General features: G+C 41.9%; 1 protein-coding gene and 1 long non-coding RNA gene across 2 annotated transcripts in view; both read left to right on the top strand.

The window, feature by feature from the left end:
- LOC144699875 (uncharacterized) overlaps positions 1–10,922 on the top strand; it is a 425,222-nt gene that overhangs the window by 390,680 nt on the left and 23,620 nt on the right. The gene's annotated exons all lie outside the window — the stretch shown is intronic.
- On the top strand, positions 7–3,291 carry myadml2 (myeloid associated differentiation marker like 2). The gene has a single exon (XM_078571198.1). It carries the CDS (start codon positions 8–10, stop codon positions 902–904), a length of 897 nt encoding a protein of 298 aa, XP_078427324.1. The 5' UTR covers position 7; the 3' UTR covers positions 905–3,291.

The following is a 10,922-nucleotide window of genomic DNA, read 5'->3' as shown; positions in this document are numbered from 1 at the left end:
GCGGATTATGGAGACGGCGGGTCCCTATCTGAACAGCTCTGCCCTGCTGTCTCCGCTGGGTGCCCTCCGCTGTCTGCAGACTCTGTTCGGATGTGTCACCCTGAGCCTGGTCGCTCACGACGGGGGTTTCGGCGCCGCTTACGGCCACTTCTGCATGTTCGCCTGGTGCTTCTGCCTGGCCCTCAGCGCCCTGATCCTCTCCTTCGAGTTCACCCGGCTGCACAGCTGCCTGACCATCTCCTGGGACAACTTCACCATCTCCTTCGCCATGCTGGCCACCCTCATGTACGTGACGGCCACGGTCATCTACCCCGTCTACTTCGTGGAGCTGGACTGCCAGGACTGTCAGTCCAGGAACTTCAGGATTTCGGCCACCGCCTCCTCGGCTGTCGCCTGCATCGCCTACGCCGTGGAGATCCACCTGACCCGGGCCAAACCGGGCCACATCGGTGCCTACATGGCCACCACCTCGGGGCTCCTCAAGGTGGTCCAGGCTTATGTAGCCTGCATCATCTTCGGAGCCCTGCTGAATGGCAGCCAGTACAGTCGCTACACAGCCACCCAGTGGTGTGTGGTGGTCTACTCCATCTGCTTCATCCTCACCGCCCTGGTCATTGCCCTCAACGTCTCCGGGAGAACTGGCATGCTGAGGTGCCCCTTCGACAGGGTGGTGGTCCTCTACACCTTCCTGGCCACCCTGATGTACCTGAGCGCCGCGGTCATCTGGCCCATCTTCTGCTTTGACAACAAGTATGGCTCAATGGACAGGCCAGCGAGTTGCTCAATGGGGGACTGCCCCTGGGATAGCCAGCTGATCATCGCTATCTTCACCTACATCAACCTCATTCTGTACATTGTCGACCTGATCTACTCACAGAAGATTCGTTACATTGCAGAGCCTTGAAGAAGCAACACCTTTATTATTATTACGATTATTGGTTTGTGACAGTCTCTATGCAAAAAGAATGGCCTACAAATGCCTGAAGGAAGACTGCACCTCATCTCGCCTGGAATGTTGGCTCATTGTTAAAGTTCACATACAATCGGTCCCTTTTAGTTGATAACTTGCAAGCATTCTTAAACTGTCTTCGCAGGGAATATCAGGGATATGTGTGTGTGTGTGCTGGACAGTGGGTTCAATGTTATTATAGAAAGTGACATAGTTGTTACAGCACCTGGCACTACTATTTATTATATTGGGGGGGCGTTATTATTTTTATTTTTGGTTTCTGTGAGGGACAGGGCAGAAAAGCAAAATCTAATCTAAGGTTTTCTATTGGACGCAAATGTGTGATGACAGGGAAATGAGTGGTAGGTGGTACCAAAGTAAAGGGAAAGGAGAGGGTATGTTCTACCTACTGTACAGTGGCCCCAGCTAATTTAAAATTCAAAGATTTGTCATATCTTTGTCCGTAGTGCAAAAATGGCCTAGAAATATTAGCACAGAAATTTAAACCCTGGTGCTCTGTTTGCGTGAACATTACAGCTCACCATTTTGGAGGTTAACATACTTGCCTTAAAGTGGTTTAAGTTTTAGTTGCTGTGATCTTTGTGTATGGCATTGCCAGGTAATTAAAGCACAGAAACAGGTCATTTGACCCATCAGGTCCTTGCTGGTGTTTATCTTCCATATGGAGCTTCCTCCCATCCCTCTTCATAGACCCACAACTGTTTCTTTCTCTCTTGTGTGTTTATCCAGCTTCCCTTTAAATGCACCTATTTTGTTCACCTCAACCACATCCAGTGGTAACAAACTCCACATTCTCACCATTCTCTGGATAAAGAAGTTTCTCCTGAATCCTCTATTCAGTTTATTCGTAACTGTCTTGTTTTTAATCCCCCCAGGTTCTGGCCTTATCGAACGTTCTACCCTGTCAGAGCCATTCATAATCTTGAAGATCTCTATCAGGTCAGCCCCAGTCTTCTCTTTTCTACAAAAAATAGCCCACCTTATTCAATCTTTCCTGTTAGGTATAACCTCTCAGTTCTATTATCATTCTAGTAATTTTTTTGTACCTATTCAATGCCTCTATATTTACTTTTTATAACCTTGGAGACCAGAATTGTTCACAGTACTGCATGTGTGCTCTAATCGAGGTTCGATGCAATTTTAACTTAACTTCTCTGCTTTTAAATTCTATCCATCTAGAAATGAACCCAGTGCTTTGTTTACTTTTTGTGGCCTTATTAACCTGCGTTGTTACTTTTAATTGCGGTAACACCTTAACAGTTGAATCTAAAATAACAGCATTATTATGAAGTAATGTTGTAATATTTTGTAGTGCAGAGGGAGGCCATTTGGCCTATCATGCTTCTGCTGCCCCTTTGAAAGTGCCCTCTTCATCTCATTCACATACCTCCTCTGCAACAAAATGCAGTTCACCTTTAAAGTGAAGCAGCAAAATGTTCTCAATTATGAAATGTGATTGACCTTATCTTTGTCTGACTTGATCTTTATTTTTGGGATGTTGCTAAGTCCATATTGGACTAACTGTGACGTCATAGGCATGTGCCTGGATACCAGGCAAGGCATAGGGTTGATGCAAGCAGGAGCTTATTTGTCACATAACAGAAGTTTACATTTTTAAACAAAAAGCCAAATCACTAGCAGCAACTAATTGTGTACGAAAGTAGCTTGAGTTACCTCATGAAATTAAACCTCGGGCTGTTCTGCTTTACAAGGCTGCTTTGAATGTATATCTCAGGATTTAAGTCCAATGTTTAAATGGTAGAGATTTTCTTTGGGAGAAAGATGGAACGTGTGGATCACTTGGCTGTTGTTTTTAATAGGTTTGAATTTCAGCCAGGGGAAGTGATAAAAGGACGCTCTTTGTACTATTTCAGTGGAATCAGCAAGTTTTACTGACGCATTAGGGAGACTGAAGCAGAAATATATATCCAGCTAGGCCTGATAATAGCATCTACTGAATACTTTCAAATGCTGGAAAGCTCCCCTGACTCTCATTTTCTGGGCAGAATATGGCTTCTGCGTGTAGATGCATGAGTACATTTTAAATCTACATTTGCTCAGATTTAGTGCCTTGAAACCTGAACTAAGATCAAAGTGTCATTATTAAATAACATGTAGCACAGCGTATAGCATGACAACACTGCAATGAAGTCTCATTTAAAAGCAATAGAGTACAAACTGTTTAATGCCATTTTGGGGGGGGGGGAAACATAAAGCCTGTAATTATAAATTAACGTCAATTTATCCTGGAATAACAATAACATTTGTCAACACTGTGTACCAAAAATAAAAGGTGCATATTGCCTCATGTTTCTATCTTACACTTTGCGATGCATCCAATTATTATCAGATGCAGGAAAAACTGGTTATCCTGTTGTAATGAAAGTAAAATTGAAAGTGCTGTAAGCAGGGCAAAGGAGACAGCAACTTTGGAGAGAGTTGTCATTTTGGGTGTTTTGTCAGAACTGGGAAGAACAGAAAGTTCATTCGAAACAAGTACAACGAATGCTGGAGAGGCTGAAACAAAAACAGAAAACACTTGAAACACTGAAATGCGAGGTCCCTTTTTTGTTGCCTTTTCTTCCCATTACTGTGAAACTCTGCTTGTGTGAAAATGCTGGTTGCCTAAGAAAGAAAGTATTTAAATAATGTCCCTTATCACGTTTTCAGGATGTCCCAAAGTATATCACAACCAATCAATGACTCTGCAGTGCCATCGCTTTTGCGATGTATGCAAATACCACAGCCAACTTGCACACAGTAAGGCCCCATAGAATTCAGATGAATGATTAGGCTGCCTATAGTATTTTGGCAGTTAAATGTTGGCTAGGACACCATGGGAGCTCCTCTGCTACTACTTTGAGGTCTTTTAAGGGGGAGGTAGTGGTCATGTCACTGGACTAGTAATCCAGGGGCCCAGCCCAATGCTCTGGGGACATGAATTTAAACCCCACCACAGCAGCTGGTGGAACTTAAATTCAATTAATAAAAATCTGGAATTAGAAACTAGTACCAGTAATGGTGACCATGAAACCATTGTTGTAAAAAACCATCTGGTTCACTTACGAAGGAAATCTACCTGGTCTGGCCTACATTTGACTCCAGACCCACAGCAATGTGGTTGACTCTTAATCACTCTCTGAAATGGCCTAGCAAGCCACTAAGTTGTATCAAACTGCTAGAAAGTCTAAAAAGGAATGAACTCCCTTCCTAAAAACACTGTGGGTGTACCAACTCCACATGCACTGCAGCGGTTCAAGAAGGTGGCTTGACACCAGCTGCTCAAGGGCAATTAAGGATGGGCAATAAATATTGGCCTAGCCAGCGATGAATAAAAAAAACCCCACTGGAACAGGTAGATGTACATTTGCTTGGCTGTGTTATGTATAAGACTGCACCCACTCTGATAGTGCAACTCTGTCAGTATTGCACTGAAATGTAAGTCTAGATTTATGTGCCCAAGTCTTGGGATAGAGTTTAAATCCACAACTTTGTGATTCAATGCCAAAATAACGACCTTTGCATTAAGCTGACACTGGAATTGTTATGGTGAATTTCTTCCACCTTATGGTAAACTTGAGTGCTTGTCTTTCATTGCAAAAACAGTCTAAGCAGCATTAAGAAGTTCAGCATTCATCAGAGGAAGCCAGCACTCCTTGTGGCAAAGTTTGTAATTTACGTTTCTGTACTAATTTATCCCTTGATTGTGAATTTTTAAAAGCATTCAGTTTCACTCAGGCAATAGTCTATTTCATGAAGTTTTTTTTTTGTGAATGTATTTTAATGCTAGAGAATGGACCACAGCGTTTCAGGTGACCTATATCTGATTCAAGCATTTACATTAAGGTTAATAATGCTGGTCAAGTATAGCATGATTAGATGCAGACTAAAGCACTCTCTGCTCTACTGGAAAAATATGTCTGAGTGCAAACCCCCAACTAAACACCAGCCACTCCATTTGAACAATATTTTCCATTCCCACTCATCTATTAACTGCCTTGAACAGGGTAGTCAGTTAGGGCAGCTTTTTCCTATCGATGCATCAAGAGTAATTTTACAGAGAAGCCTTGTAGCCGCTGGATATTGGAGATACCTTAAATAAAAACACAGAGGCTGGAAAGACGCAGCAGGTCAGGCATTATCTGTGGCGAGGGAAACAGTTAATATTTCAGGTCAATAGCCTTTCATTGGAGCCGGTAAGAGTTAAGAGACATGACTGCTTTTGAGCAAGTTCAGAGGCGGGGAAAGAGGGGAGGGCGGAAGAACAAAAGGCAAAGGTCTGTTACGGGATAGAAGGCAGGAGAAATTAGATGACGAAGGGGGTGATGGTGCAAGGCAAAATGGAGTGATTACGGGACAAGTAAACAAAAAGATGGGTCTAGATTTATTGCTTAACAAATTGTGTAGCCGGTTTCAGATTGGGCTTTCCACCTGAAGAAGACAGGAATGCAATGGTTTTGGATTTGGGAGGGCTTATCAACGTGGGATATTCGACACTGTAATGGTGAACTGAACTTGCTGCTCTATAACACAATGCACAGCCAGTCTACATCCCACCCGTACCCATGTTAGGCAAATCCAGAATAGGCAAAGCTTGACGTCTTTAAATGGCTGCATACACTAGGGTTTGGTTTCGCCAAAACTTGCTCTGACGGCACATGTCATTCTTCTTTTGCCTCTTTGTTTCATTTAAGCCTTCTCTTTTCCAGCGCCGACAAAGGGCCACCATCTGCATTAGTAGGATGTTTTGAATAAAAACAGAAGAGACTGAAAATACTCGGCAGGTCAGACAGCACCTGTAGAGGAAGAAATGAAGTTAACGTTTCAGGTTGAAGACATTGCATCAGAACTCTCTTTTCTCTTTCCCATGCATTCAGGGGAAGTTAGAAAGAAAAATGAGGGAGGGAGAAAGAAATAGAAGGTTACGTTGATAGTTTCAAATGAAGAGGGGTCAAGGAGGCTCACATGAAACATAAATTTCACTAGGCCAATTGGGCTGAGTGGTTTATTTATGTGCGGTATGTTCAATATAATTCAATGCAATTTTCTGTTTCTACATCAGGTTTTCATCCTTTGCAGTTTTATTTCTTTCTTCTTATTTCCTATTTGATTTGATTTTATTGCTCTTCCATCCATCCAGATATATCAGTGTTTCTCTCTTTTTGTCTGGATTTTTGTCTTTCGTCCATTCCACTGTGTGTTCTTCCCCTTTTCTAACCTTGTTTGTGGCTGTGTATTTGCTGGAGTCGGTTTTCTCAGCGACTAGTTTTTCTCTGCTCCTTCTTTTCGTCAATGCTGTAAGGGGTCTGGGGTGTCCTTTTTATTTTTGGTTCAGTTCCTCCCAAACGTGCATTTCCCCTTTTCAGACACTGATTGTCCTGCTGCATATTTTCAGCATCAGCAGCAAACCTTTCATGTTGATGTTCCAGAACCTGCCTCTAATTACGTCTTAATGGGAATGAGCCAAGGCAAACATCGCTAATTCCGGAGATGCACTGTTTTACACACAGCATTTACAATGTCCTACTCATAGACATGCATATACAAATTGGTCAATGGATTTTGGTATGTTAGATTGGATTAGAACAGTGTGCAATCAGAAGACACAGTAACATTAACAACCTGTGCTTATATAGCACCTTTAATACTGTAAGTATCTAAGGTGTTAGGTGAGTTTTCAACTCAAGTGTAACGCCTAGCCATATAAAGAGATATCAGGACCAAAAGGTGACCAAAAGCTTGGTCAAAGACATGGGGCTGGATTTTTATGTTGATCGGGCGTGAAATGGCGCGCGATGGTGTCTGGCGAGTGTCCTGACTTCACTTGGCAGGCACGTGCAAAAGTCAGAAGTGCGCCCGCTGACAATTAAGCCCAACAACGGTGCAATTGTCTGCTGTTTTCCATTGCCCGTCCAACCTTACGGTTGGTGGACGGGCGAATCGGCCAGGCGGCCTTTACATTTTCCATCAAACCTCATCCAAGGGCGGGATGAGGTTTCCGCGATGAAATAAAATAAGAATAGAAATCTGTGGGCGTTTTTATCATCTATATTTTCAGGTGCCTGATTGTGATGCTCGATCATTTTTTTCTTGCTTTTTAAAACTTTATTGGAACATTTTCGGGTCTGCAGCTCCCTGAGGCAGCTCTCTGCGTTGAGGGAGCTTTCTCTCAGCGTTCGCCCACACCTGTGTTGATGTCATCGCCCACCCTCCTCCTGCCCCCACTCTGGCAGCGCTGAGCTTTTCAGCGCATGCTTCACGCTGGCTGGCCTCTAATTGGTCAGCCAGCGTGAAATTGTAATCGGGGGCCAATCACAGTCAGCGGTCCCTATTCCCGGCCAATCCCACGCCCGCTGATCATGTCTGCCCGTCGATCTAAAAATTCAGGCCATGGGCTTGAATGAGAACTAGGACCCTTCAATTGCCTGTTTGTCAACAACATTTATATTTAAAACACGAATTCTATTTCACTATTATACATAATGTATAAATATATCCTGCACATTTTAACTTAGCTATATTTGGTTATCTGGTGAAGTCTAGGTTTTGAAGCAATGCAGTGATGGTATACATCCTTTCAGCCTGGAGAGATTAAAGAAAAGCTTCTGAGATGCTAATGTCCAGTCAGCCTGTCTCCAACATGACCTCTTTTTTTACCGAAACTTTGAAAAATGCATTGTTATCTTTGCTACAGAACATTCTGTGAACTAAGAAACATGCAGATTAAAGTATTTGCTTTGCCCACAAAATCATTCAGCAGAACTGCTGCAGATGATTTCCCAACACTCAACTGTTACATTAATACAATTATTTTAGCTTCTACCATGGCCTGGCTGCTTGAATTGGTTTTTAAGTAATTGTTTTGACTCTGTAACAGAGTTTGATGTTTGTGCATCATAATGAATTCACACTCATTGCAAAACATTTATATATATATATATATGCATACAATATATGTATATATTAGATATACATAAATATATTTGTATATATGTATAGGTCATTGAATCATAGAATAGCATCATGCAGGACAGAAGGAGACCATTCAGCCCATCATGTTTGTACCAGTTCTTTGAACAGTTATCCAATTAGTTCTTTTCCTCTATTCTTTCCACACAGCCCTGAAAATATCTCCTTTTCAAGTACATATGTATATCCAAATCCCTTTTGATTACTGAATCTGCCTCTGCCATTGTTTCAGGCAATGCAGCCCAGATAACTCATTGCATAAAAAAATTCTCATCAATTCCCCCTGGATTTTTTTTGCCAATTATCTTAAATCTGTGTCCTCTGGTTACTCACCCTTTGCCACTGGAAGCAGTTTCTCCTTATTTACTCTTATGAAAGCAATTCATGATTTGAACCTCTCTGTCAAATCTCCCCTTAATCTTCTCTGCTCTAAGGAGAACAATCCCAGTTTCTCTAGTTGAAGAGTCCTGTTCTGTTGAAGAGTCATACGGACTCAAAACGTTAACTGTGTTCCTCTCCGCAGATGCTGCCAGACCTGCTGAGTTTTTCCAGGTATTTTTGTTTTTGTCCCAGTTTCTCTCGTCTCTTAATTAAATATACAAGCTTAACTTGGGTTTTTTTTATTCAGGACGTCCCTCCGAACCTGAACAATAATACAAACCTTCCAGGATTTGGTTATATGAGCAATGCTTATTTTTGAATCATAAGCATAAACATTAATAAAATAAATGTAGTTACTGCAACTGCTTAGGATGAATTATAAAATGTAAAGACATATTTTAAGATACTCCTGTTGAGTTAGTCACCCCATACTGGTTTTCTTCTCAGCAATACCCGTGTTTAGCTCTCTAACTGCGCCATTGACTATCTGTGTGAGAGGTCTATTAGTGTATGTACATATAAGAACATAAGAACTAGGAGCAGGAGTAGGCAATCCAGCCCCTCGAGCCTGCCCCGCCATTCAATACAATCATGGCTGATCTCATTTCAGCCTCAACTCCAATTTCCTGCCCTCTCCCCATAACCTTTCAACCCGTTACTAATTAAAAATCTGTCTATCTCCTATATATCTGTCTATATATGTTATACTTTTAAGGTTACCTCAGAAAAGGCAGAACTCCTTTAATGCTTTATGCAACAAAATGGTCATAATAATTTTTACTCAACTTCACCTCTGCGTATTCCCAACAAAGTCCCTTAATGTGTTCCCAAATGAGCCTTCTCCATTTAGGTCAGTCACAGGACAGGGACTCCAATGAGTCATCGGGGATGTTTGACCTCTTCAGTGATGCTTTGAGGACATCCCTAAAGCTGTCCTCCTGGGAGTCTCGTGCTGTGACCAAGTTCTGAGTAGCGCAGTTGGTTCGAGAGTCTGGTGTCAGGCATTTGATCGGCAGGTCCTGTCCAGCGGAACTGGTTTTGAGCGATTAGTGCCTCGGTGCTGGGCATGTTGGCTTGTTGCAGCCGTTACATCCTGTAACTTAACTGTATAAGTTTAGTATACACGTACAGTGAGTTACAGGGCAAACGACCTTACCTTTTATAGAAAAAAATGCTACAGGATTGTACGCAACATATCAATCAAGGGAATGAAGACCTGCATTTATCTAGCACCCTTTCACAATTTCAGGATCTTCCAAAGTGCATCTCAGCCCATTAAGCACTTTCGAAGTGTAGTTGTACTGTAGAAAATGCAGCAGCCAGTTTGCTCACAAGAAAATCCCATAATGGGTGATTTGAGTTGGGTGTTCAACATATTAAGGGGAACAAATAGGGCAGATAGAAAGTGTTTCCATTAGGTGGGGAGTACAGGACTCAGGGGTATAGTCGAAAAATTAGAGTTAGACCTTTTCAGGAGTGAAATTAGGAAATACTTCTACACACAAAGGGAAGGAAAAGTTTGGAACTCTTCCACAAATAACAATTGATGTTACATCAACTGCTAATTTTAAATATTAGAATAATAGACTTTTGCTAACCTAATTCATTAAGGGATATGGGATGACATGAATTTTGATTATAGATCAGTCATGACCTCATTGAATGCTGAAACAGGTTTGAGGGCTTAATTGACCTACTCTTGTTCCTATGTTCTAAAAGCAGCAACGTGCTAATGATCAGATAATCTTATGATGTTGATTGAAGGATTAATGTTGACCAGCATATGACAGCTAACCCTTCCCCTGTTCTGCAAAATAGTGCAAAGCAAACATGCCAACTCTCACGGTGACATCTAAGATAAGCTTCACCCAAGATCTCCTGATATTTTTATAAATATTGGGATGCTAATATCCTGGCATCATAATGCCTCGGCTTACATCTGAACTGACCAATCAGCAATAGCTACTCAATAGAGGGGGGAAACAACTCTGCTCGGTTTTGTCTCAATGCACTACCCCCTCCTACTTTACAATTCATAAAGGGCAAATACTGTGTGGTGCAAGACCCTTTTTTGTTGCTTTCCTTTTGCAAAAAAAAAACAAAGAGGCATTCCTCTCAAAGTTCCCTCTTTCTCTAGAAGGGCTCACCCAATAAAGAACTGAACTATAAAAGAAAAGGAAACTTTATAAAATGAAATATGATCACTTTTGTCCAGCTGTCATCCCAGTCATTCTCACAGGAACCTTATACTGAGATGCATCACAACGCGGTGATAGCTGGTAGGATTTTTAAAGTGTCCTTCGTAAAGCATTTTCAAATGCAGTAATATAGCTTTTGTAAAGGACCTGGACCTGTTAGGGATTAAATAAACCACAATGGAAATTTATAAAACAACTATCAATCTATGTTGGCAAGGCTTAACATAATAACAACTCATGATTTTTATAACAAATCTTTTGATTTTGAAGATTATTGATAAGTCTGACCACTGAGATAGTTTGCGTCCACCGTGGAGAGCATTCAGGGCTTTGATTAGGCTGTCTCATCAGAAAGGTGGCACCTCCGACAGTGCAGCGCTCTCTGGGCACGGGCGCAGGGAGTG

The sequence above is a fragment of the Cetorhinus maximus genome, chromosome 24, assembly GCF_964194155.1.
Source record: "Cetorhinus maximus chromosome 24, sCetMax3.hap1.1, whole genome shotgun sequence".
Classification (NCBI taxonomy): domain Eukaryota; kingdom Metazoa; phylum Chordata; class Chondrichthyes; order Lamniformes; family Cetorhinidae; genus Cetorhinus; species Cetorhinus maximus.
The sequence above is the reverse complement of the archived record's forward strand: the minus strand, read 5'-3'. Positions and strand labels throughout refer to the sequence as shown.

What these genes read in the sequence shown, in the direction of transcription:
- myadml2 (XM_078571198.1), top strand. Translation starts at nt 8, where the DNA reads ATGGAGACGGCGGGTCCCTATCTGAACAGCTCTGCCCTGCTGTCTCCG.